This window comes from Hemiscyllium ocellatum, chromosome 50 (assembly GCF_020745735.1).
Source record: "Hemiscyllium ocellatum isolate sHemOce1 chromosome 50, sHemOce1.pat.X.cur, whole genome shotgun sequence".
Classification (NCBI taxonomy): domain Eukaryota; kingdom Metazoa; phylum Chordata; class Chondrichthyes; order Orectolobiformes; family Hemiscylliidae; genus Hemiscyllium; species Hemiscyllium ocellatum.
Genome location: NC_083450.1, coordinates 263,256 through 290,218, shown reverse-complemented (window position 1 = coordinate 290,218; position 26,963 = coordinate 263,256). Strand labels below are relative to the sequence as shown.

General features: G+C 48.7%; 2 protein-coding genes across 6 annotated transcripts in view; both read right to left on the bottom strand.

Moving 5' to 3' along the window:
- Positions 1 to 8,286, bottom strand: part of smad10a (SMAD family member 10a) — a 129,352-nt gene extending 121,066 nt beyond the window's left edge. For all 3 annotated transcript variants that reach the window (XM_060820748.1, XM_060820751.1, XM_060820752.1), the window contains exon 1: positions 8,242 to 8,286. The gene's annotated coding sequence lies outside the window, so the exon portion shown is untranslated. The remainder of the gene's footprint in view (positions 1 to 8,241) is intronic.
- Positions 8,287 to 14,892: 6,606 nt separating this feature from the next.
- The window catches only part of chtopa (chromatin target of PRMT1a), a 42,492-nt gene continuing 30,421 nt past the window's right edge, over positions 14,893 to 26,963 (bottom strand). For 2 of the 3 annotated variants that reach the window (XM_060820778.1, XM_060820780.1), the window contains exons 5-6: positions 25,638 to 25,760; positions 14,893 to 15,465 (exon numbers count right to left, since the gene is read on the bottom strand). In XM_060820778.1, the coding sequence (XP_060676761.1) occupies positions 15,260 to 15,465; positions 25,638 to 25,760 (329 nt within the window). In that variant the 3' untranslated portion in view covers positions 14,893 to 15,259. The remainder of the gene's footprint in view (positions 15,466 to 25,637; positions 25,761 to 26,963) is intronic. The other variant, XM_060820779.1, reaches the window with a different exon arrangement.

The following is a 26,963-nucleotide window of genomic DNA, read 5'->3' as shown; positions in this document are numbered from 1 at the left end:
TGAGGGAATGTTTGGGGGGGTGGAGGGCGGATGAGGGAATGTTTGGGGGGGACGGCGGATGAGGGAATGTCTGGGGGGTGGGAGGGTGGATGAGGGAATGTTTGGGGGGGTGGATGAGGGAATATTTGGGGGGGACGGCGAATGAGGGAATGTTTGGAGGTCGGGCGGGCGGATGAGGGAATGTTTGGGAGCGGGCAGATGAGGGAATGTTTGGGAGGGCGGGCGGATGAGGGAATGTTTGTGAGGGCAGGCGGATGAGGGAATGTCTAGGGGGCGGGTGAATGAGAGAATGTCTGGGGGTGGGAAAGGTGGATGAGGGAATGTTTGGGGGGGGGAGAAGGATGGATGAGGGAATGTTGGGGGGGGGGGGAAGGTGGATGAGGGAATAGTTGGGGATGGATGAGGGAATGGTTGGGGATGGATGAGGGAATATTTGGGGAGCCGATGTGGGAATGTTTGGGGGAGGGCGGATGTGGGAATGTTTGGGGGCGGGAGTGAATGAGGGAATGTTAGGGGGGAGGGAGGGTGGATGTGGGAATGTTTGGGGGCGGGTGGGGAGGATGAGGGAATGTTTAGGGGGCGGGAGTTGGATGGGGGAATGTTTGGGGGGGGGGGAGGGCGGATGGGGGAATGTTTGGGGGGAGGGCGGATGGGGGAATGTTTGGGGGGAGGGCGGATGAGGGAATGTTTGGGGGTGCGGGGGTTGGATGAGGGAACGTTTGGAGGATGGATGGGGGAACGTTTGGGGGGGATGGGGGAACGTTTGGGGGGGATGGGGGAACGTTTGGGGGGGATGGGGGAACGTTTCGGGGGGGTTGAGGGAACGTTTGGGTGGGGGGATGAGGAAACGTTTGGGGGGGGATGAGGAAACGTTTGGTGGTGGATGAGGGAATGGGAGGGATGAGGGAATGGGAGGGATGAGGGAATGGGAGGGATGAGGGAATGGGAGGGATGAGGGAGTAATGGGGGGGATGAGGGAGTAATGGGGGGGATGAGGGAATATTGGGGGGGATGAGGGAATATTGGGGGGGATGAGGGAATATTGGGGGGGATGAGGGAATATTGGGGGGGATGAGGGAATATTGGGGGGGATGAGGGAATATTGGGGGGGGATGAGGGAATATTGGGGGGGGATGAGGGAATATTGGGGGGAATGAGGGAATATTGGGGGGGGATGAGGGAACGTTTGGTGGTGAATGAGTGAACCTTTGGGGGGGGATGAGGGAACGTTTGGAGGGGGATGAGGGAATGGAGGGGATGTGGGAATGGGGGGGATGAGGGAATATTTGGGGGGATGAGGGAATGTTTTGGTGGGGGAGGGTGGATGAGGGAATGTTTTGGTGGGGGAGGGTGGATGAGGGAATGTTTAGGGAGAGGAGGGTTGATGAGGCAATGTTTTTGGGGGCGGAGGGTGGATGAGGGAATGTTTGGGGGTGGGGGGGGAGGGTGCATGAGAATGTTTTGGCGGGGGGGGGGAGGGTTGATGAGGGAATGTTTCTGGGGGGACAGGGTTGATGAGGGAATGTTTTTGGGGGAGAGGGTGGATGAGGGAATGTTTCGGGGGGGAGCGTTGATGAGGGAATATTTTTCGGGGGGGAGGGTTAATGAGGGAATGTTTATGGGGGGACAGGGTTGATGAGGGAATGTTTTTGGGGGGACAGGGTTGATGAGGGAATGTTTTTGGGGGAAGGGTGGATGAGGGAATGTTTCGGGGGGGAGGGTGGATGAGGGAATGTTTCGGGGGGGGAGGGTGGATGAGGGAATGTTTTGGGGGGCGAGGGTGGATGAGGGAATGTTTTGGGGAGGAGTGCGGATGAGAGAAGGTTTTGGGTGAGGGCGGATGAGGGAATGTTTGGGGGGAGTGAATGACGGAATGTTTGGGGGGAGGGGAGGGTTGCTGAGGGAATGTTTGGGAGTGAGCGGATGAGGGAATGTTTGGGGGGGCGGGTGGATGAGGGAATGTTTGGGGGGGCGGGTCGATGAGGGAATGTTTGGGGGGGAGCGGGTGGATGAGGGAATGTTTGGGGGGGGCGGGTGGATGAGGGAATGTTTGGGGGGGGTGGGTGGATGAGGGAATGTTTGGGGGCGAGTGGATGAGGGAATGTCTGGGGGGTGGGTGAATGAGGGAATGTCTGGGGGTGGGGAAGGTGGATGAGGGAGTGTTTGGAGCGTGGAGGATGGATGAGGGAATGTTGGGGGGAGGAAAGGTGGATGAGGGAATGGTTGGGGATGGATGAGGGAATATTTGGAGGATGGATGAGGGAATATTTGGGAGGGAGATGAGGGAATGTTTGGGAGGGAGATGAGGGAATATTTGGGGGTGGTGTGGGAATGTTTGGGGGAGGGCAGATGTGGGAATGTTTGGGGGCGGGAGTGAATGAGGGAATGTTGGGGGGGGGGAGGGTGAATCAGGGAATGTTGGAGGGGGAGAGGTTGGATGTGGGAATGTTGGGGGAGGTGGATGTGGGAATGTTGGGGGGGGAGGGCGGATGTGGGAATGTTGGGGGGGGGTGGATGTGGAATGTTGGGGGGGGGAGGGCGGATGTGGGAATGTTTGGGGGGGATGAGGAAACGTTTGGGGGGGATGAGGAAACGTTTGGGGGGGATGAGGAAACATTTGGGGGGGGATGAGGAAACATTTGGTGGTGGATGAGGGAATGGGAGGGATGAGGGAATGGGAGGGATGAGGGAATGGGAGGGATGAGGGAATATTGGGGGGGATGAGGGAACGTTTGGTGGTGAATGAGTGAACTTTTGGGGGGGATGAGGGAACGTTTGGAGGGGGATGAGGGAATGGAGGGGATGTGGGAATGGGGGGGGATGAGGGAATATTTGGGGGGATGAGGGAATGTTTTGGTGGGGGAGGGTGGATGAGGGAATGTTTTGGTGGGGGAGGGTGGATGAGGGAATGTTTAGGGAGAGGAGGGTTGATGAGGCAATGTTTTTGGGGGCGGAGGGTGGATGAGGGAATGTTTGGGGGTGGGGGAGGGTTGATGAGGGAATGTTTCTGGGGGGACAGGGTTGATGAGGGAATGTTTTTGGGGGAGAGGATGGATGAGGGAATGTTTCGGGGGGGAGCGTTGATGAGGGAATATTTTTGGGGGGGAGGGTTAATGAGGGAATGTTTATGGGGGGACAGGGGTGATGAGGGAATGTTTTTGGGGGAAAGGGTGGATGAGGGAATGTTTCGGGGGGAGGGTGGATGAGGGAATGTTTCGGGGGGGAGGGTGAATGAGGGAATGTTTCGGGGGGGGAGGGTGGATGAGGGAATGTTTCGGGGGGCGAGGGTGGATGAGGGAATGTTTTGGGGAGGAGTGCGGATGAGAGAAGGTTTTGGGTGAGGGCGGATGAGGGAATGTTTGGGGGGAGTGAATGACGGAATGTTTGGGGGGAGGGGAGGGTGGCTGAGGGAATGTTTGGGAGTGGGCGGATGAGGGAATGTTTGGGGGGGCAGGTGGATGAGGGAATGTTTGGGGGGGCGGGTGGATGAGGGAATGTTTGGGGGGGCGGGTGGATGAGGGAATGTTTGGGGGGGCGGGTGGATGAGGGAATGTTTGGGGGCGAGTGGATGAGGGAATGTCTGGGGGTGGGTGAATGAGGGAATGTCTGGGGGTGGGGAAGGTGGATGAGGGAGTGTTTGGGGCGTGGAGGATGGATGAGGGAATGTTGGGGGGAGGAAAGGTGGATGAGGGAATGGTTGGGGATGGATGAGGGAATATTTGGAGGATGGATGAGGGAATATTTCGGAGGGAGATGAGGGAATGTTTGGGAGGTAGATGAGAGAATATTTGGGGGTGGTGTGGGAATGTTTGGGGGAGGGCAGATGTGGGAATGTTTGGGGGCGGGAGTGAATGAGGGAATGTTGGGGGGGGGGGGGGGAGGGTGAATCAGGGAATGTTGGAGGGGGAGAGGTTGGATGTGGGAATGTTGGGGGAGGTGGATGTGGGAATGTTGGGGGGGGCGGATGTGGGAATGTTGGGGGGGGGGGGTGGATGTGGGAATGTTGGGGGGGGAGGGTGGATGTGGGAATGTTTGGGGGGGGACGGCGAATGAGGGAATGTTTGGGGGGCAAACAGATGAGGGAATGTTTGGGGGCGGGCGGATGAGGGAATGTTTGGGAGGGCGGGCGGATGAGGGAATGTTTGGGAGGGCGGGCGGATGAGGGAATGTCTGGGGGGGGCGGGCGGATGAGGGAATGTCTGGGGGGGCGGGCGGATGAGGGAATGTCTGGGGGGTGGGAGGGTGGATGAGGGAATGTTTGGGGGGGTGGATGAGGGAATATTTGGGGGGACGGCGAATGAGGGAATGTTTGGAGGGCGGGCGGATGAGGGAATGTTTGGGAGTGGGCGGATGAGGGAATGTTTGGGAGTGGGCGGATGAGGGAATGTTTGGGGGGGGGAGGGCGGATGAGGGAATGTTTGGGGGGACGGTGGATGAGGGAATGTTTGGAGGGCGGGAGGATGAGGGAATGTTTGGAGGGCGGGAGGATGATGGAATGTTTGGAGGGCGGGCAGATGAGGGAATGTTTGGGAGCGGGCAGATGAGGGAATGTTTGGGAGGGCGGGCGGATGAGGGAATGTTTGGGAGGGCGGGCGGATGAGGGAATGTTTGGGTGGGCGGGCGGATGAGGGAATGTCTGGGGGTGGGAAAGGTGGATGAGGGAATGTTTGGGGTGGGGAAGGATGGATGAGGGAATGTTGGGGGGGGGGGAAGGTGGATGAGGGAATAGGTGGGGATGGATGACGGAATATTTGGGGGATGGATGAGGGAATATTTGGGGGGGCCGATGTGGGAATGTTTGGGGGAGGGCGGATGTGGGAATGTTTGGGGGCGGGAGTGAATGAGGGAATGTTGGGGGGGAGGGAGGGTGGATGTGGGAATGTTTGGGGGCGGGGAGGGTGGATGACGGAATGTTTGGGGGGAGGATGGATGAGGGAATGTTTGGGGGGGTGGGGAGGATGAGGGAACGTTTAGGGGGCGGGAGTTGGATGAGTGAACGTTTGGGGGGCGGGGGTTGGATGAGGGAACGTTTGGTGGGCGGGGGTTGGATGAGGGAACGTTTGGGGGGCGGGGGTTGGATGAGGGAACGTTTGGGGGGCGGGGGTTGGATGAGGGAACGTTTGGAGGATGGATGGGGGAACGTTTGGGGGGATGGGGAAGATGGAACGTTTGGGGGGGATGGGGGAATGTTGGGGGGGGAGGGCGGATGAGGGAATGTTTGGGGAGGCGGGGGTTGGATGAGGGAACGTTTGGAGGATGGATGGGGGAACGTTTGGGGGGATGGGGGATGAGGGAACGTTTGGGGGGGGATGAGGGAACGTTTGGGGGGGGGATGAGGGAACGTTTGGGGGGGGATGAGGGAACGTTTGGGGGGGGATGAGGGAACGTTTGGGGGGGGATGAGGGAACGGGGGTGGAATGAGGGAACGTTTGGGGGGGATGGGGGAACGTTTGGGGGGGATGGGGGAACATTTGGGGGGATGGGGGAACATTTGGGGGTGGATGGGGGAACGGGGGTGGATGGGGGAAACGGGGGTGGATGGGGGAACGGGGGTGGAATGAGGGAACGTTTCGGGGGGGGTGAGGGAACGTTTGGGTGGGGGGATGAGGAAACGTTTGGGGGGGATGAGGAAACATTTGGGGGGGGATGAGGAAACGTTTGGTGGTGGATGAGGGAATGGGGTGGATGAGGGAATGAGAGGGATGAGGGAATATTGGGGGGGATGAGGGAACGTTTGGTGGTGGATGAGTGAACTTTTGGGGGGGTGAGTGAACTTTTGGGGGGGATGAGGGAACGTTTGGAGGGGGATGAGGGAATATTTGCGGGGATGAGGGAACGGTTGTAGGGGGGATGAGGGAACATTTGGTGGTGGATGAGGGAACGTTTAGGGGGAGGTGAGGGAACGTTTGGTGGTGGATGAGGGAATGGGGGTGGATGAGGGAATGGGGGTGGATGAGGGAATGGGGGTGGATGAGGGGATGGGGGAACGTTTGGGGGGGATGGGGGAACGTTTGGGGGGGATGGGGGAACGTTTGGGGGGGATGGGGGAACGTTTGGGGGGGATGGGGGAACGTTTGGGGGGAATGAGGGAATGTTTGGGGGGAATGAGGGAATGTTTGGGGGATTGGATGAGGGAATGTTGGGGGGATTGGATGAGGGAATGTTTGGGGGGGGGATGAGGGAATGTTTGGGGGGGGATGAGGGAATGTTGGGGGTGGGATGAGGGAACGTTGGGGGGGAATGTGGAAATGTTTGGGGGGATGGATGAGGGAATGTTTGGGGGGAATGAGGGAATGTTTGGGGGGAATGAGGGAATGTTTGGGGGGAATGAGGGAATGTTTGGGGGATTGGATGAGGGAATGTTGGGGGGATTGGATGAGGGAATGTTTGGCGGGGTGGATGAGGGAATGTTTGGCGGGGTGGATGAGGGAATGTTTGGCGGGGTGGATGAGGGAATGTTTGGCGGGGTGGATGAGGGAATGTTTGGCGGGGTGGATGAGGGAATGTTTGGCGGGGTGGATGAGGGAATGTTTGGGGGGATGGATGAGGGAATGTTTGGGGGGATGGATGAGGGAATGTTTGGGGGGATGGATGAGGGAATGTTTGGGGGGATGGATGAGGGAATGTTTGGGGGATGGATGAGGGAATGTTTTGGGGGGGACGAGGGAATGTTTTGGGGGGATGGATGAGGGACTGTTTGGGGGGATGGATGAGGGACTGTTTGGGGGGATGGATGTGGGAATGTTTGGGGGGATGGATGTGGGAATGTTTGGGGGATGGACAAAGGAATGTTTGGGGGGGATGGACAAAGGAATGTTTGGGGGGATAGATGAGGGACTGTTTGGGGGATAGATGAGGGAATGTTTGGGGGATGGATGAGGGAATGTTTGGGGGGATAGATGAGGGACTGTTTGGGGGGGATGGATGAGGGACTGTTTGGGGGGATGGATGTGGGAATGTTTGGGGGGATGGATGTGGGAATGTTTGGGGGATGGACAAAGGAATGTTTGGGGGGGATGGACAAAGGAATGTTTGGGGGGATAGATGAGGGAATGTTTGGGGGATGGATGAGGGAATGTTTGGGGGGATAGATGAGGGACTGTTTGGGGGGATGGACGAGGGAATGTTTGGGGGGATGGACGAGGGAATGTTTGGGGGGATGGATGAGGGAATGTTTGGGGGATGGATGAGGGAATGTTTGGGGGGGATGAGGGAATGTTTGGGGGGGATGAGGGAATGTTTGGGGGGGATGAGGGAATGTTTGGGGGGATGAGGGAATGTTTTGGGGGGGGTGAGGGAATGTTTGGGGGGAATGAGGGAATGTTTTGGGGGGATGGATGAGGGAATGTTTTGGGGGGGATGAGGGAATGTTTGGGGGGGATGAGGGAATGTTTGGGGGGGGATGAGGGAATGTTTTGGGGGGATGGATGAGGGAATGTTTTGGGGGGGATGAGGGAATGTTTTGGGGGGATGGATGAGGGAATGTTTGGGGGGAATGAGGGAATGTTTTGGGGGATGGATGAGGGAATGTTTTGGGGGGGATGAGGGAATGTTTGGGGGGGATGAGGGAATGTTTTGGGGGGATGGATGAGGGAATGTTTTGGGGGGGATGAGGGAATGTTTTGGGGGGATGGATGAGGGAATGTTTGGGGGGAATGAGGGAATGTTTTGGGGGGATGGATGAGGGAATGTTTGGGGGGATGAGGGAATGTTTGGGGGGGATGAGGGAATGTTTTGGGGGGGATGAGGGAATGTTTTGGGGGGATGGATGAGGGAATGTTTGGGGGGAATGAGGGAATGTTTTGGGGGGATGGATGAGGGAATGTTTGGGGGGGATGAGGGAATGTTTGGGGGGGGATGAGGGAATGTTTTGGGGGGAATGAGGGAATGTTTTGGGGGGATGGATGAGGGAATGTTTTGGGGGGGAATGAGGGAATGTTTGGGGGGATGAGGGAATGTTTGGGGGGATGAGGGAATGTTTGGGGGGAATGAGGGAATGTTTTGGGGGGGAATGAGGGAATGTTTGGGGGACTGATGACGGAAAGTGGAGGGATAGAGAGGGGTGAGGGGTTTGCGAAGGGGGGTGAAGAATAAGGAAATTGGTGGGGAGTGTTAAAAGAGGGCAAGGGGAATAGTAGAAGGAGTGGAGTGTGAAGATGAAGGGGAAGAGATTGCGGTCGGACTCAGTGAAGAAGCGGGGATTCGAGCCCGGGAGCGGACATTAATAAATCTTTCACTCACCAACCGCCGCCTCGCGCCTCACAACAACAACCACCCCGCGCCTGCGCACCGCCCACCAATCAGTGCCTCCTACTTCCATCCAATCATAATTCCGTTGTCCCGCTAAATCATCCAATAAGGAATGACCTGCGGTAGCATCAGCGCGTCGCCCTTGACGTCACGAGAAGGGGCAAGGCTTTGGGTACAGCCACAGGAGTGGGCAGAGTCTCAGCGCCGGCCTCCAATCAGAAGGCGTGGCCTCGTCAGCGTCAACTGGCTGGGGGATTGCGAATGCTGGAAAAACTCAGCAGGTCTGGGAACAGAAAGCTCCCTCAGCTCGAAAATATGATCTGGAGATGCCGCTGTTGGACTGGGGTGTACAAAGTTAAAAATCACACAACACCAGGTTATAGTCCGACGGGTTTAATTGGAAGCACTAGCTTTCGGAGCGATGCTCCTTCATCAGGTGGTTGTGGAGGGCTGTAAATGTTTGCTATAAATTCTGTGTTACGATCGAGCCCTCCACTAGCACCTGATGAAGAAACGTCGCTCCAAAAAGCTAGTGCTTCAAATTAAACGTGTTGGACTATAACCTGGTGTTGTGTGATTTTTAACTTCGAAAATATTAATTACTTAACACCAATCTAGGTTTATTCAATATATAGCATCAGTTGTATGACGTTATGATCTGCTCTAAATTGTGTGTCCTGTGATCCTGCTCCATTCTGGCTACCTGCCAAAGGAGCTTGTATTTCGAAATAAACCTATTGGATTATAACCTGGTGTTGGTGATTTTTAAACTTTATCCATCCCAGGCCAACACTAGCACCTCCACACCAAAGCATTCCTGATGTCCTCCTATTTCAAACGTTTTCTTCCACCCTCTCCATCCATATAGCCCTCCACCACACCTCCTCCATCTCCCATTCCACTACTCTAAACTACCCCCCACCACCACATAATAAAGACTGGATTACTCTTGTCCTCACTTTCCACCGCACCATTTCCACCAACTCCAATTAGGTACTACCAGCAAGGACATCTTCCTTTTCTCACCCCTCTCTGCCTCCCACAAGGACTGTTCCCTTTGCCACTCCTCGGTTCATGCCACACTCCTCACCAATACCCCTCCAGTCATTTCCCTTGTAACCAAAACAGATGCAACACCTGCCTCTACATCACCTCCCTCATCTCCATGCAGAACCCCAAGCAGTCCTTCCAGGTGAGACAGAGGTTCACTTGTATCACTTCCAACCTCGGAAAAAGTGAGGACTGCAGGTGCTGGAGATCAGAGTTGAGAATATGATGCTGGAAAAAACAGCTTTTCCTGATGAAGGACTCTTGCTTGAAACATGGATTCTCCTGCTCTTCGTCTACTGCCTGACCTGCTGTGCTTTTCCAGCACCACACTCTTGACTTCCCTCCAACCTAGTCTTCTCTATAATCGGTGAGACCCAAACATATATGACCATTTTGCTGACCATCTTTGCTAGGGCCAAATCGATCGGTCCAACCTCCCAGTCACTGTCCATTTCAATTTCCCCTCTCTGCAACCTGTCTATCCTTAGCCTCCTCCATAGTCGCAGGGAATCAGACTGCAAATTGGAGGAATAACACAACTTTCACCTCGGCAGCCAACAATCCAAAGGACTTAACATCGAGGTTGCAAATTTCAAATTACCTTTCCACCCATTCCTTGGCTCTCTTTCCAGTCCCACCCCCTCCCAACCCTTCCTTCCAGCTACCAAGCCAATTAATTCCTCTCATCGACTAATCAGGTTGTACCTACTACCGATGTTCACCTATCACAACCTCACAATTCTGTTATTCTCCCCTCCCCACCCTAGCCCTTTATCTATAGCTGCCTCTACCCCACATCTAGTTCTGAAGGGTTATATCCAAAATGTTCACTTGACCACCTCCTGCTGTTCCCTGGCTTGCTGTGTTCTTCCAGCCTCCTGTTTATTTACTTTGGATTCAAACAGCTGCACTCGCCCCTGGCATTCCCTGAATAAATTGCAGCAACAGGGATAGCAAGCTGATGATACAGCTGGTGTCTTGTGAATGTTGATTCAATATCAGAGTACAAATTAGCCTTGAAACAATAAAGAAAGTTTATGAAGGTAGAGCAATGGACAAATGTCCAATATAGTCCAATGCCTTACAGAAGTCAAGATTCAGCATAGTAGACTGGTTAAAGTGAGGACTGCAGATGCTGGAGATCAGAGCCTGGAGGAAGAACGCCTAATCTTCCGCCTAGGAACCCTCCCACCACTGGGGATGAATGCAGATTTCTCCAGCTTCCTCATTTCCCCTCCCTCAACCTTATCTCAGTCCCAACCCTCAGACTCAGCAGCGTCTTCTTGACCTGCAATCTTCTTCCCGACTCTCCGCCCACACCCCCTCTCCGGCCTATCACTCTCACCTTAACCTCCTTCCACCGATCACATTCCCAACACCCCTCTCCCAAGTCCCTCCTCTGTACCTTTTATCTTAGACTGCTTGGCACACCTTCCTCATTCCTGAAGAAGGGCTTATGCCCGAAACATCGATTCTCCTGCTCCTTGGATGGTGCCTGACCTGCTGCACTTTTCCAGCTCATAGTAGACTGTTTAGCAAGATTACATCACAGGGACTCCAGGGAGAGCAGAGAGTGTTGGTGGAGGGTTGTTTTTCAACTGGAGGCCAGGGATGATTTGTATACCGCAAAGATTGATGCTAGATCCACTGCTTTTTGAGATTTATTGAAATGATGTGAATGCAAATAAGAGGCGGCACAACTGTTAAGTTTGCAAACGTCACCAAAATTGGTGTGGTGGATAACGATGATGATTAACTTCAAGGCAAGCATCTTGCAATGACGATGATTATCTCAAATTACAAGAGGACCTTGATCAGTTAGCTGATGGACAAGGAGTAGCAGGTGGAGTTTTACTTAGATAAATTTGAGCTCTTGTATTTTGGTAAGGAACAGTAGGGCAGAACTTACAGTTAAGGGTAGTGCCCTGGAAAGAGTTATCAGAAACCTCGAGGTGCAGGTATATAGTTCCTCAGAAGTGGTGTGACCGATAAACAGGGAAGGGAAGGTAGCATTTGGCATGATTGCCCTTGTTGATCAGATCATTGAGTGAGGAGGTCATTTTGCAGCTAGAGAGAACATTAGTGAGGCCACTTTTAGAATACTACCTTCAAGTCTGATCTTTAAAAACATGTTACTGGAAAAGCACAGGTCAGGCAGCATCGTAGGAGCAGGAGAATCGACGTTTCGGGCATAAGCTCTTCTTCACAAAACGGATTCTTGAAGAAGGGCTTATGCCCGAAACGTCGATTCTCCTGCTCCTTCGACGCTGCCTGACCTGCTGTGCTTTTCCAGCAACACATTTTTAAGCTCTGATCTCCAGCATCTGCAGTCCTCACTTTCTCCCAGTTCAAGTCTGGTCTCCCTGCTATAGGAAAAATGTTGTCAAACTTTAAAAATGCAGAAAAAGAGTTACTGGGATGTTACTGGGGTTGATAGTTTTGAGCTTTCAGGAGAGGCTAAATAAGCTGGGGCTATTTTTCCCAGAGCATCAGAGGTTGACATATGACCGTAGAAATTTATAAAAATCATAAGGGGCATGGATAGGATGAACAGCCATGGTCTTTTGCCCAGGCTAAAGAAATCTAAAATTAGAGGGTATGGGTTTGAGGAAACATTTAAACTTGACCTCAGGCAATGTTTTCACACAGAAGATAGTGAATGCATGGAATGAACTACCAGAAGACGTGGTGGACACTGGTAGAATTATGCATTTAAAAAGCATCTAGTTAGGTGTACAAGTAGGAAGAGTTTCAAGGGATAGAGCCAAATACTGGCAAATGGGACTAAGTAATTTAGGATATCTGGTCAGCATAGACAAGTTGGACCAAAGGATCTGTTTCCATGCTATGTAACTATGACTAATAGATATGTTCATTGAGAACTGGTTCATGTCACAACTACACTCAATGTCTGCGAGTACAAATTTAATAATTTCTTACCCTTAACGTTGTCACATTTATTTGTAAAGGACTTGGAAGCCCATTCCAAAAGGATTGAGAATTATAGTTTTTCCCACAGTGAGACATAAAAAATATTCTATTTACAATTAACCATTGAATAAAGGCTCAGTTCACAAGATAGAGATATGTACAGGCAAAACTGCTGGCTGAGCACCCCACAATTCAAGTATATGCAATTGCAGATTCTCTGACTTTTTTGCGTTTTTTTTTTTAAAAAGTTGTCTGCCACTTCCAGGATCAACCAGATGAATCAGAGAATTGAGAACTGGAAATATAAACTAAGTTATAGATCATTATATACTGGAAACCCAAAGATAGATAGATGCTAGAATTGCTGAGAAGGCGATATCACATATCACCTGGCAAATCACAATGATCTTTTACCAAGACCAAAATGTAATTCAACAGGAGCTTGGACGATGCCTTTCAGTGGGATAAAATGCTGAGTTTGTGGGAACAAAATAGACAGAACAAATTGAAGCTGCAAGAGCCTTCTCTGTGACTATTTCTTCTGATTCAGCCGCATATTTGCAACAAATTGAATCTCATTAACAAATCACAGATTAAATATAGACTGCAGTCCAATTTCCACAATTTGCTAAAGACATGTTCCTGGACAACATTACAGTTGGCGATCTTCGCAAATGGAAAAATGGCCAACTATGCAAGTACAATTTCACTACATACACATCGCCTGCACTTTTACTCACAAATAACAGCAAACTGTGTGTATCTTTGCACCCTCTACAAATTCAGAGTTTGCACAACTGTGAAGACTTCAATAGCTTTCACTGCCTGCTTTTTATCAAGTTGATGCATTTCAATTGGGAACAAAGGAGGAGAATGGTACTCGAGGGATAAAGCAGCTTAGTTATAATCCATTCCATGATCTGTAAAAAAAAAAAAGTGGGCTTTCATGTGTCAGTTCCTCCACAAAGGCAGAAACCAGACAGCTCAAAGACATGGGTTTAGATGGTGCAAAGTTTCAGAAAAATACATCTCCCAAGATTAGTAAGTATGCACATTCAATCTGATTTGCACACAGAACAAAGCATTTTGACTTGAAGGTGTATTGCAGTGTTCAGAAGACTTAAAAACCCTCAATATTTTTACTTCATCTGGATCGATTTCCTAATTTACTGCTTATCTTCTTCACCACAAATCAAAAACAAACTTGTCATGAACAAGATCCAGCGTTTAGAATTACCTGATATTGAAGGATGCAGTGGGATTTGTGAGAAAGGAGCACCTGAGTGAGCGACAGACACCAAATGCATAGGGATGGGATAGCCAACAAACCTGGACCACTGCAGTGGGGAGGGGAGGTTGGGCATTGTGGGAACACCCATTTGAGGACAGGCTGAGCATTGCGGGAATGATGCTTTAGAGGCAAATTGAAATGTAAACATTAGGATGCAGGTACATTACAGACATCTATTGGCAGTATATTGAGCAAAGAAGTTACACACTCACTCCCCTTGCAAATGAACATACTTGCAAACAAATTACGAAAATAAGTAGGCCACTGAGCCCCTCAAGCCTGTTCTGCTTCAATAACGTCCTGGCTGATGAGATTACAACACATTCCCATCTGTCCCTATCATCCGTCCTTCTCTTTACTTAGAGAGAACTAATTATTGTGACCTTAAAAACTATTCTAAATCTCTGGGTCCTTTTGAAGAAGGAAGCACAATCACACAGATAATAACTTTTCTCCTCATCTGTTTTGTATGGACAACCCTTTAATGTTAAACTGTGATTCCGAGTTGTAGATCTTTTTACAGTAGTGGAATTATCCTTTGCACATTCAGCCAAACTCCCTCAGGATCTTGTACTTCAAATATGCTTTGGCGAAGTCAGCTCAGATAACCAGTCCATTCAAGGTATAAGTCTTAAACCTTCTCTGAATTGCTTTCAACACATTCACATTCTTCCTTAACCTCCAGATGTGGTCTCATCAATGCCCTGTATAGATGAAGTATAATTGTGTTACTTTTATGTTTAGCAACTGCCCACAATTGACAATCACCTACCAGCTTTCCTAATTACTTGCTGTACCTGCAATCTAATGTTTTACACTTGGACACCCCAATCACCCCACACCACAGTGCTCTCATCATTTAGATTATCTGCTTTTTTATTCTTCCCGACAAAATGGACAATTTCATATTGTAACATTTCCTTCACAGCTCTTTCCTATTTTGTGTCATCAACGAAACTAACAATACCTTCAGTCTCTTCATCCAAGTCATGTCTATAAATTATAAAGGTTGAGTCTGCAGCACTGATCCTGAGGCTTCACACTTGTTACACCCGATCAACCAGAAAAAGACCCATTCCTGGCTAGATGGCAGGAAACAGTAGACGAATCTTCTACCCATGCTGATATTACCCACAACACAAGTTTTTGTTTTCAGCAAGGATCTTTGATGTGACTTCTAATCAAGACCCCAAAATCTAATGCGATCGAGTGTTTGCCAGTGTTTAAACTACCCTGCTGCTGAAGGCAGTGGCGAAACCAGAGAAAAACAAAGAAACGTATTTAACGTTATGAGCAGGAAAAAAACTACAGCCGACTCTTAGAGTTCTAAAATTTTATGATAAACAGATTCTGCCACAAAGTGACAGATTGTTAATGTAGTCTCCACTCTAAAAACAAGGGACAGGAAGGTTTTAACACAGTAAAAACAACCTTAGAAACTACAATATCCTCAGTCTCTAAGGAAAGAGAATAAACTTTATACAGTGTCATGATCATTACACAATCGAAAAGAACAGAGGGATTTCCAAACAGAACCATGAACTTCTCAAAATGTAAAAAGGTCAAAGGAAAGGAATCAAAAAGCAAAACCTTTGACATCCGACCATCTGTCAGTTCAAATACAGCTTATATCATTTTCCGAAAGGTCCTCTTTCTGTTTCTTGGATCGTTTTGCTAGATTCTCAAATTCAAGTCCTGATACTATCTGTAATACTAGCATCTCTCAATTGAACGTTGCTAATCATTCGCTTCGCCATCAGCTTGTGCCATGTATGCATCAAGCTCAGCATCAAGGTGGCCCTTTGTCTTCGACATGTATGCATCCAGTTGATTGTCTAGCTGCTCACGGGTCAGTGGGGGACGAGTTGCTCCTCTTCCTCGACCCCGACCCCTCCCACGACCTGGGAAGCCACCCCGACCACGGCCCACTATTCCTCCACGACCTGAAACAAAGGTTGGCAAGAGAAAAAAAACTGAGGACACAAGAAGCCTGCCATGGGGAAAAATATGGCAATGGGAGTAAATGTAAAAAAAATGAGAGACTGTTCACCGTGGCAGGAAGAACAGAAAAACAAAGCATTATTTAAACTGAGAAAACTATCAAGATGTTGCATTAGAAGGAGACATGGGTGTCTTCGTAAATGAATCACAAAAAGGCTCGCAAGTAGATAGCAAAAAGGAAATCAAATGCTGGCTTTTATCGAGTGGAGGACAGGGTATCTAAGTCTCCTTACTCAACTGAGGATATTGCGTTGGGAGTTCAGAGAAGGCTCATTAGACTAACACCTTGGGGGTTATGCATTATGAGGAAGGTTGAACTGGTTGTGCCTATATTCATTGGGGAGGGGGGGGGGGGGGGAAGAGAGAGAGAGGGGGGGGAAGAAGAGAGAGGGGGGGAAGAAGAGAGAGGGGGGGTGAAGAAGAGAGAGGGGGGGTGAAGAAGAGAGAGGGGGGGTGAAGAAGAGAGAGGGGGGGGAAGAAGAGAGGGGGGGGGAAGTAGAGAGAGGGGGGGAAGAAGAGAGAGGGGGGGGAAGAAGAGAGAGGGGGGGAAGAAGAGAGAGGGGGGGAAGAAGAGAGGGGGGGGAAGAAGAGAGAGGGGGGAAGAAGAGAGAGGGGGGAAGAAGAGAGAGGGGGGGGGAAGAGAGAGGGGGGAAGAAGAGAGAGGGGGGGGGAAGAAGAGAGAGGGGGGGAAGAAGAGAGAGGGGGGGAAGAAGAGAGAGGGGGGGGAAGAAGAGAGAGGGGGGGAAGAAGAGAGAGGGGGGGAAGAAGAGAGAGGGGGGGAAGAAGAGAGAGGGGGGGGAAGAAGAGAGAGGGGGGGAAGAAGAGAGAGGGGGGGGAAGAGGAGAGAGGGGGGGGAAGAGGAGAGAGGGGGGGGAAGAGGAGAGAGGGGGGGGAAGAGGAGAGAGAGGGGGGAAGAGAGAGAGGGGGGGAAGAGGAGAGAGGGGGGGAAGAGGAGAGAGGGGGGGAAGAAGAGAGAGGGGGGGAAGAAGAGAGAGGGGGGAAGAAGAGAGAGGGGGGGAAGAAGAGAGAGGGGGGGAAGAAGAGAGAGGGGGGGAAGAAGAGAGAGGGGGGGGAAGAAGAGAGAGGGGGGGAAGAAGAGAGAGGGGGGGAAGAAGAGAGAGGGGGGGAAGAAAGAGAGAGGGGGGGAGAAGAGAGAGGGGGGGAAGAAGAGAGAGGGGGGGAAGAAGAGAGAGGGGGGGAAGAAGAGAGAGGGGGGGGAAGAAGAGAGGGGGGGGGGGAAGAGAGGGGGGGGAAGAAGAGAGAGGGGGGGAAGAAGAGAGAGGGGGGGAAGAAGAGAGAGGGGGGGGAAGAAGAGAGGGGGGGGGAAGAAGAGAGGGGGGGGGAAGAGAGAGAGGGGGGGAAGAGAGAGAGGGGGGAAGAGAGAGAGGGGGGGAAGAGAGAGGGGGGGGGGGGAGGAAGAGAGAGGGGGGGGAGGAAGAGAGGGGGGGTAGAAAGAGCGAATGTTTGCTCGCTGAGCTGTAGGTTTGATATCCAGACGTTTCGTTACCTGGCTAGGTAACATCAGCAGTGGCGACCTCCAAGTGAAGCAAAGCTGTTGTCTCCTACTTTCTATTTATATCTTTCTCCTGGATGGGGTTCCTGGGGTTTGTGGTGATGTCATTTCCTGTTCGTTTTGAGAGAGGTTGATCGATGGTATCTAGATCTATGTGCTTATTTATGACATTGTGGTTGGAGTGCCAGGCCTCTAGGAATTCTCTGCCTGTCTTTGCTTAGCCTGCCCCAGGATCGATGTGTTGTCCCAGAAGAAATGGTGGCTTTTTTTCATCCGTGTGTAGGGCTACGAGGGAGAGAGGGTCTTTTTGTGGCTAGCTGGTGTTCGTGTATCCTGGTGGCTAACTTTCTTCCTGTTTGCCCTACGTAGTGTTTGTGGCAGTCCTTGCATGGAATTTTGGCTGGGACAACACATCTATCCTGGGACAGGTTAAACAAAGACATGCCAGAGAATTCCTAGAAGCCTGGCACTCTAACCACAACGCCATAAACAAACACATAGATCTAGATACCATCTATCAACCCCCTCAGAAAACGAACAGGAAATGACATCACCACAAACCCCAGGAACCCCATCCAGGAGAAAGATATACATAGAAAGCAGGAGACAACAGCTTCGCTTCACTTGGAGGTCCCCACTGATGATGTTACCTAGCCAGGTAATGAAACGTCTGAATATCACACCTACAGCTCAATGGTAGTTATGTTTTACTGCAGCCATGTAAATCCCTTGTTAGATCATTATCAGATTGTGTACAGTCCTGCAACAAAGAACACATTGACCCTGGAAAGAATGCAGGACTTATTGAGGAGGAGAAATGATATACACTGGGCTTGTGTTGCTGGATGCTAAAGGTCAAAGGGTAAGTCAATCAAGGTTTTAGCGGTTCTGAACAGAAATGACAAGCACTTTAAACTGATGACTCCGATAAGGGAAATCCAGAACAAGAGCACATAAACTGAAAATCACAGCCAATCAGGAACCATTTCACACAAAGGGCAGCCAGAGGTTGGAACACACAATCAACAGCAAAGGCTATTGCTCTTCATTCACTGAATGTTAACCAAACCAGATAGGTAATCCCTAATTGCTCTGGATGTGGTGGCTGAGTGTTGTTAGGAATCCCAAGATGTTGACCAAACAAGTGAAGGAATGGCAATAATAATTTCAAGAAAGAATACTGTGCAAGTTGGAAGGGAGTTTGCAAGTGAAGTGCTTCCACCTATCTTTTGCCCTTACCCTTTTATGTGGTAGATGTGTGTTTGGAGGTATGGGTAGAAGAACCTTTTTGAGTTAATGCACTGTATCTTGCATACGGTACACAAATGCTGCCACTGTCTGATGGCTATGGAAGATGTGTGCTTTGGTATTGCACCGCCAATCAAGTCCTGGGTAGTGTTGAACTTCTTTAGTGTTGTTGGATCTGCACTCACTGAAGCAAGTGGGGGAACATTCCTTACTTGTGCCTTGAAGATGGTGAACAGGTTTTGGAAAGTCAACAGTTGAGTTATTTGCAGCAGGATTCTTAGTCTCTGAACTGCAGCTGTAGACAGTATTACTCTGGTTGGTTCAGTTTCTTGTCAATGATATCTCTTGGATATTGATACCAAGGGATTCAGCAATGGCAATTAAACATCGAAGGCAATGGCTAGATTATCCCATATTGGAAGTGGCCAATGTCTGTCATTTGTTTGATACCTCATCAACCTAAGCCTCATTTTGTCCTGGTCTTGCCCTATATACACAAGGAATATTTCTGTCTGAGGTATCGTGAATGGAGTTGGCCATTGAGCAACCAAACAAACATCCCCACTTCTGACCTTATGATGCAGGGAAGTCATTGATTAAACAGTTTGAGTGTATGACATTATCATGACGAATGACTGCATTGATACCCTAGGGCTGAGATTATCACAAGTTCAAAAACCGCAATCATCTTTTCTGCTGGGTATGACTTAAACCAGTGGAAAGCTTTCCTCTGGTTCCAAATTTGGAAGGACTGCTTAAGGACAGATTCTATAAATGCTGCTTTATGCCCACTGTAGCCCTCTCACCTTATTTCTGGAATTCAGCTCAGTCATCCATACTTGGATCAAAACTGGAATGAGGGCAGGAGCTGAGTAACCCTGGTGGAACTCAACAAATAGTTTATTCCTTTCCAAGTGTGGCTTGATAGTCCTGTTGATGAGACCTTCCATCACATGTTCCTGCTAAGCAGTGAGGTCCTGTTCAGCCTGCCTAACCCAATAGGGAAGTACATTTTGCTGTTTCTCATTATACAGTTCATGGTAGGAGCCTGAATAGTGTTGTCAAACAGAGAGAAGTATGGGGTCAGGGTCATAGTTCTTTGAAAGTTGTGCTGTAGGTGGGCAGTCTTGTTAAGGCAGCATTTAGCACGCTCACCTTCATTGCTCAGACCATTGAGAATAGGAGTTGGGAGGTCATGTTGCTGTCGTACCAGACATCGGTGAGAGCACTTTAGGAGTAGTGTGTACAGTTCTAGTCACCCTGCTATAGGAAGGCGATTGTTTAATTGAAGAGGGTATGGAAAAGACTTACAAGGATGCTGCTGAGACTGGAGAGTTTGAGTTATATGGAGAGACTGGATAGAGCAAAGAACATTAGAGCACAGGAACAGGTCCTTCTGCCCTCCAAGCCTGCACCAATCCAGATCCTCTATCTAAACTTGCTGTCTATTTTCTAAGGATCCCTTCGCTCCCGACCCATTCATGTATCTGTCTAGATACATCTAGAATGACACTATCGTTCCTGCCCCTACCACCTCTGCTGGCAATGCATTCCAGGGACCCACCACCCTCTGCATGAAGAGTTTTTCATGTATATCTCGGTACAATGGCTCACTGGTTAGCACTGCTGCCTCACAGCACCAGGGACCCGGGTTCAATTCCAGCCTTGGGGGAATGTCTGTGTGGAGTTTTTACATCCCCCCCACATCTGTGTGGGCTTCCTCCCGCATTCCAAAAGATGTGCAGGTCAAATGAATTGACTATGCAAAATTGCCCATAGTGTTAGGTGCATTAGTCAGGGGAAATATAGGGAAATATAACAGAAGGAGGCGGCTTATGTGTCGATGAGGCAAGATGGTTCAGATAAGGCAATGGAGAGTTACAGATCAGCTAGGAAGGATTTAAAGAGAGTTTAGAAGAGCAATGAGAGGACACGAGCAGTCTTTAGCAAGTAGAATAAAGGAGAACTCTAAAGCTTTCTATAGCTATGTGAGGAATAAAAGGATGACTAGGGTAGGAATAGGGCCTGTCAGAAACAGAAGTGGGAAGTTGAAGGTGGACCCTGTGGAGATCAGGAGAGCTGCTAAACGAACATATCTCATTGGTTTTCACTCAGGAAAAGGAGAATATTGTAGAGGAGAAGAATGAGATACTAGATATTAGACTAGAAAGGATCGAAATTAGTTACAAACAGGTGTTATCAATTCTAGAAGGAATGAAAGTAGACAAGTGCCCTGAGCCAGACGGAATTTATTCGAGGATTCTCTTGGAAGCTAGGGAGGAGATAGCAGAGCCTTTGGCTTTAATATTTGAGTTGTCATTGTCTACAAGGTTTACTATCAGAGGACTGGAGGATTGCAAATGTTGTGCCCTTGTACAAGGGCAGTAGACCTAGACCAGTGAGCCTTCCTTCTGTTGTAGGAAGGTTTTGGAAAGGATTATAAGAGATGAGATTTATAATCATCTAGCAAGCAACAATTTGATTTCAGATAGTCAACAGGGTTTCGTCAGACAGGTCGTGTCTCACAAACCTATGAGTTTTTTGAGAAGGTGACCAAAGATGAGGGTAGGGCAGTTGACATGGTATACGTGGACTTCAGAAAAGCCTTTGATAAGGTTCCACATGGTAGGCTTTGAAGAAAATGCACAGGCATGGAATTGAGGGTGATTTAGCAGTTTGGATTAAAAACTGGCTTTCTGAAAGAAGGCAGCAAGTGGTGGTTGATGGAAAATATTCAGCTGGAGTCTGGTTACTAGTGGTGTGCCACAAGGATCTGTTTTGGGACCACTACTGTTTGTCATTTTTATAATGACTTAGACGCAGGCATAGGTGGATGGATTAGTAAATTTGCAGATGACACTAAAGTCGGTGGATAATGGACAGTTTAGAAGAATGTTACAGATTGCAGGGGGACTTAGATAAGCTGCAGGATTGGGCTGAGGTGTGGCAAATGGAGTTCACTGCAGCTAAATGTGAGGTGATGCACTTTGGGAAGAATAACAGGAAGGCAGAGTACTGGGTCAATGGAACGAATCTTGGTAGTGTGGATGTGCAGAGGCATCTTGGAGTCCATGTACGTAGATTCCCTGAAAGTTGGTTGATAGTGCTGTTAAGGCGGCAAACAGTGTATTAGGTTTCATGTGTAGAAGGATTGAGATCCAGAGCCACAATATCATGCCGCAACTATACAAAACCTTAGTGCCGCCACACTATTGTGGCGTAGTTCTGGTCGACATATTTCGGGAAGGATGTGGAAGCACTGGAAAAAGTGCAGAGGAGATTTACGAGGATGTTGCCTGGTCTGGAGGGAGGTCTTTGAGGAAAGGCTGAGAGACTTTCTCATTGCAAAGAAGGAGGCTAAGAGGGGATTTGATAGAGACATACAAGATGATCAGAAGGTTAGATAGGAAAAAGACTTTCACTGTCTACCCTAGGATAATGACGTCAACTTGTACAAGGGGCATACCTACAAACTGAGGGACATTAGATTTAAGACAGACATCAGAGGCAGGTTCTTTACTCAGAGTGGTAAGGGCGCGGAATGCCCTATCTGCCAACGTAGTTAACTCGGCCACATTCGGGAGATTTAAACAATCCTTGGATGAGAACATGGACAATGATGGGATAGTGTCGGGGTATGAGCTGAGAATAGTTCACGGGTCAGCGCAACATTGAGGGCCGAAGGCCCTGTTCTGTGCTGTAATGTGCTGTGTTCTATGAAATGAGTCTGGGTGGGTTACTGAAGGGTCTGTTTCCATACTGTAGGGAATCTAATCTAATCTTTTCTCCTCTCACTTGGAATTTGTGACCCCTAGTAATTGAGTTCACCACTCTGGGAAAACGTTTCTTGCTATCCACCCTGTCTACACCCTCCTCAACCTCCTCTCCAAAGAAAATAATCTCAACCTCTCCTCATAGCTAGCACCCTCCATATCAGGCAACATCCCAGCAAACCTCCTCTGCACCCTCTCCAAAGCATCCAAATCCTTTTGGAAATGTGGCGACCAGAACTGTATACAGCATTCCAAATGTGGCCGAACCAAAGTCTTATACAATTGTAACATGACCTGCCAGCTCTCGTACTCAATACTCCATCCGATGAAGGAGAGCATACCATATGCCTTCTTGATCACTCTACAGACCTGCATTGCCACCTTCAGGGAACAATGGACCTGAACACCCAGATCTCTCGGTGCATCAATTTTCCCCACGACTTGTCCATTTGCTGTATAGCTCGCTCTTGAATTGGATCTTCCAAAATGCATCAGCTAGTATTTGCCTGGATTAAACTCCATAGAGTCATAGAGATGTACAGCATGGAAACAGACCCTTCGGTCCAACTCGTCCATGCCAACCAGATATCCCAACCCAATCTAGTCCCACCTGCCAGCGCCCAGCCCATATCCCTCCAAACCCTTCCTATTCATATACCCATCCAAATGCCTCTTAAATGTTGCAATTGTACCAGCCTCCACCACATCCTCTGGCAGCTCATTCCATACACATACCATCCTCTGCATGAGGGTGCCTCTTAGGTGTCTTTTGTATCTTTCCCTTCTCACCTTAAACCTGCCCTCTAGTTCTGGACTCCCCGACCCCACGGAAAAGACTTTGTCTATTTATCCTAGCCATGCCCCTCGATTTTGGAAACCTCTAAGGTCATCCCTCAGCCTCCGACGCTTCAGGAAAAACACCCCTAGCCTCTCCCTGTAGCTCAGATCCTACAACCCTGGAAACATCCTTGTAAATCTTCTCTGAACCCTTTCAACTTTCACAACATGTTTCCGATAGGAAGGAGACCAGAACTGCACACAATATTCCAACAGTGGCCTAACCAATGTCCTGTACAGCCGCAACATAACTCCCAACTCCTGTACTCAATACTCTGACCAATAAGTCAATCACCTGATGAAGGAGCGTTGCTCCGAAAGCTAATGTGCTTCCAATTAAACCTGTTGGACTATAACCTGGTGTTGAGATTTTTAACTGACCAATAAAGGAAAGCATACCAAACGCCTTCTTCACTATCCTATCTACCTGCGACTCCACTTTCAAGGAGCTATGAACCTGCACTCCAAGGTCTCTTTGTTCAGCAACACTCCTTAGGACCTTACTATGAAGTGTATAAATACTAAGATTTGTTTTCCTAAAATGCAGCACCTCGCATTTATCGGAATTAAACTCCATCTGCCACTTCTCAGCCCATTGGCCATCTGGACCAGATCCTGTTGTAATTTGAGGTAACCCTCTTTGCTAGACCTCCAATTCTGATGTCATCTGCAAACTTACTAACTGTACCTCTTATGCTCACATCCAAATCATTTATGTAAGTGACAAAAAGTAGAGGACGCAGCACTAATCCTTGTGGCACTCCACTGGTCACAGGCCTCCAGTTTGAAAAACAACCCTCCCTTTGTCTTCTACCTTTGAGCCAGTTCTGTATCCAAATGGCTAATTCTCCCTGTATTCCGTGAGATCTAACCTTGCTAATCAGTCTCCATGGGGAACCTTATCAAACGCCTTCCATATAGATCACATCTACTGCTCTGCCCTCATCAATCTTCTTTGTTACTTCTTAAAAAAACTAATCAAGTTTGTGAGACATGATTTCCCATGCACAAAGCCATGTTGACTATCCCAAATCAGTCCTTGCCTTTCCAAGTACACGTACATCCTGTCCCTCAGGATTCCCTCCGACAACTTGCCCACCACAGAGGTCACTGGTCTATTGTTCCCTGGCTTGTCCTTTCCACCCTTCTTAAACAGTGGCACCACGTTTGCCAACCTCCAGTCTTCTGGCACCTCACCTGTGACTATCGATGATACAAATATCTCAGCAAGAGGCCCAGCAATCACTTCTCTAGCTTTCCACAGAGTTCTCGGGTACACCTGATCAGGTCCTGGGGATTTATCCACCTTTAACTGTTTCAAGACACCCAGCACTTCCTCCTCTGTAACCTGGACATTTTGCAAGATGTCACCATCTATTTCCCTACAGTCTATATCGTCCATATCCTTTTCACAGTAAATACTGATGCAAAATATTCATTTAGTATCTCCCCCATTTCTGTGGCTCCGCACAAAGTCCACCTTGCTGATCTTTGAGGTGCCCTATTCTCTCCCTAGTTACCCTTTCGTCCTTAATATATTTGTAAAAACCCTTTGGATTCTCCTTAATTCTATTTGCCAAAGCTATCTCATGTCCCCATTTTGCCCTCCTGATTTCCCTCTTAAGTATACTCCTACTTTCTTTATACTCTTCTAAGGATTCACTCGATCTATCCTGTCTATACCTGACATATGCTTCCTTCTTTTTCTTAACCAAACCCTCAATTGCCATTTCTCTGCCCATCTCTCCAAACTATAAATATTCTGCTGTATTCTGACAGTTCTCTTCACTATCTGCTACTCCACCAATCTTAGTGTCATCCATAAACATGCTAATGAGGCAACCTACACCTTCCTCCAAATCATTTATGTATATCACAAACAACAGTGGTCCCAGCACGGATCCCTGTTAACAGGTCTCCATTTTGAGAAGCACCCTTTCACGATTACCCTCTGTCTCCTGTTTCTCCATCTATTTGGCTGGAACACCCTGGCCCCCATGCTATTTCGCCTTTTTCATCAACTCACCATGGGGAACCTTATCAAACGCCTTACTAAAGTCCATGTGTGTGACATGTACATCCCTTCCCTCGTCAATCAACTTTGTCACCTCTTCAAAGAATTCTATTAGGTTTGTAAGTCATGACCTTCCCTGCACAAAACCATGCTGCCTAGCTGGGACTTTTCTCAACTGCAGCATGGGAGATTGAGGAGTGACTTTATACAGGTTTATAAAATCATGACAGGTATGAAGAAGATGAATAGCAACGGTGTTTTCTCTAGGATAGAGGAGTTCAAAATTAGAGGACTTTTTTTTAAGGCAAGAGGAGCAAGATTTTTAAAAAATGACTTTGCACAAAGGTGGTTCAAACGGGCAGTGAACTGCCGAGGAAGTGGCAGCTTCAGATACAGTTATAACACTTAAAAGTCATCTGGATAGGTACATTAATAGGAAGGTTTAGAGGGAACTGGGCCAAATGCAGGAAGATGGGACCAGTTTACTTTGGCAAACTTGGTCGCCACGAAAGAGCTGGACCAAAGGGCCCATTTCCGTGCTGAGACTTTATTAGTGTGCTGAATTAAAACTTGAGATTTTCCTCCAATTCCCATGCCAGTATTTATCCATATTTTACCCACTATTTTATAACTGTCCCTGATGAGTTGTGGTCAGTCATTATTGAAAACAAAGGCAAAATTTAATAAGGCTGACAGTGACATATGCATTTCATCAGGACTCGCACTAACCTCTGCCACTGATACCTCCTCGTCCAGGTGGACCTCCTCGGCCCAGGCCTCCTCGACCTCTCATTCCACCACGTTTTAATCCTAATCGTGGAACTCCACCACGTCCTCGGTTTGGACCCTGACCTAAGGCCATAACAAAATACAGAAAGAATAAGGCAATTATAATTATGAAGCCGCTAACTTCTTGGTAAAGGCAGATGTAAAACATTCATTTAATATTGCAGCTATGCCCCAATCTCCATGTGCAAATCCCCTTAAATTTAAAACTGGCCCTCTCCTCTTTACCTCTCTTTCTATGCCTACATAGATACTTTAGGACCACAGGCTACATTGGTCAACAGTCTTGCCTCACGATTCCTCTTTGGATCTATGATGTTTTATCACCTCCTGATTCTGGTGTATTCCTCTTGGTTTTCAATTATATTTCCTGCCTGACACCTGTCATAATCACACTTTTTCTTCTTCATCTCAACGTCTGTCATTCCAGGAGATCTAGATTTGTTCGTTCAACCTTTCCCTTTTGTGCACTAAAACTATCCTAGCTGATACTGGAGTAGTTGAAATCCTTTATTATTTTATGCCTCTCTGTAATTTACAAATTTAATCCTTTATCTCTCCATGACAGTTTGGCAGCCTAAAGTAGACATTTGATGGTCTGTTTGCCTATGAGATCAACTTGACCTCATTTAATGATCCTTCCAAGATATCAACCACCTTCACTGATTCTAAGCAATACTGAGACTCTTTGTCAATCCCCAACCCTTGCGAAATCTACCCTGTCTGCATGCTGTAACCAGCAATGTTCAGTTGTCAAACCTGTCACCTGCAAACTGCAGTCATACTCCAACATAGCTGTATTATACTCCTGCACGCTTGAACCTTCAGCCCATCTTGCTTATTTCTCTGACTCTTTAAATTAACATATTTCACTTGGCCTCATTAAACATTTTTCCTTATCGAGTGTACGTTTTCTCGGCCTTCTAGATTCGCTCAATTGTAGTTTAGCTTCTAATTCTACATCAGCTTCTCTTTCCTCTGAATTAATTGGCGGGATTCCATTTCCCTCCCAAACTAGTTTAAATCCACCTCAATAATATCAGCAAACCAGCCTGCAAAGATACTAATCCCACTCCAGTGCAGACATAACCTGTCCAACTTTCACAGTTCCCAACACACTCAAACAGAGCTAATGCCTGAAGAATCTAAAGCCCTCCCTCTTGTTTCATCGCTCAATCCATCTAGTCTTGTAGTCACTACTGTGTGGAAACGAGGAGATCATAACCTTTGAAGTATTGTTTTGCAATTTCCTACCTTAGTCCCTGAAGT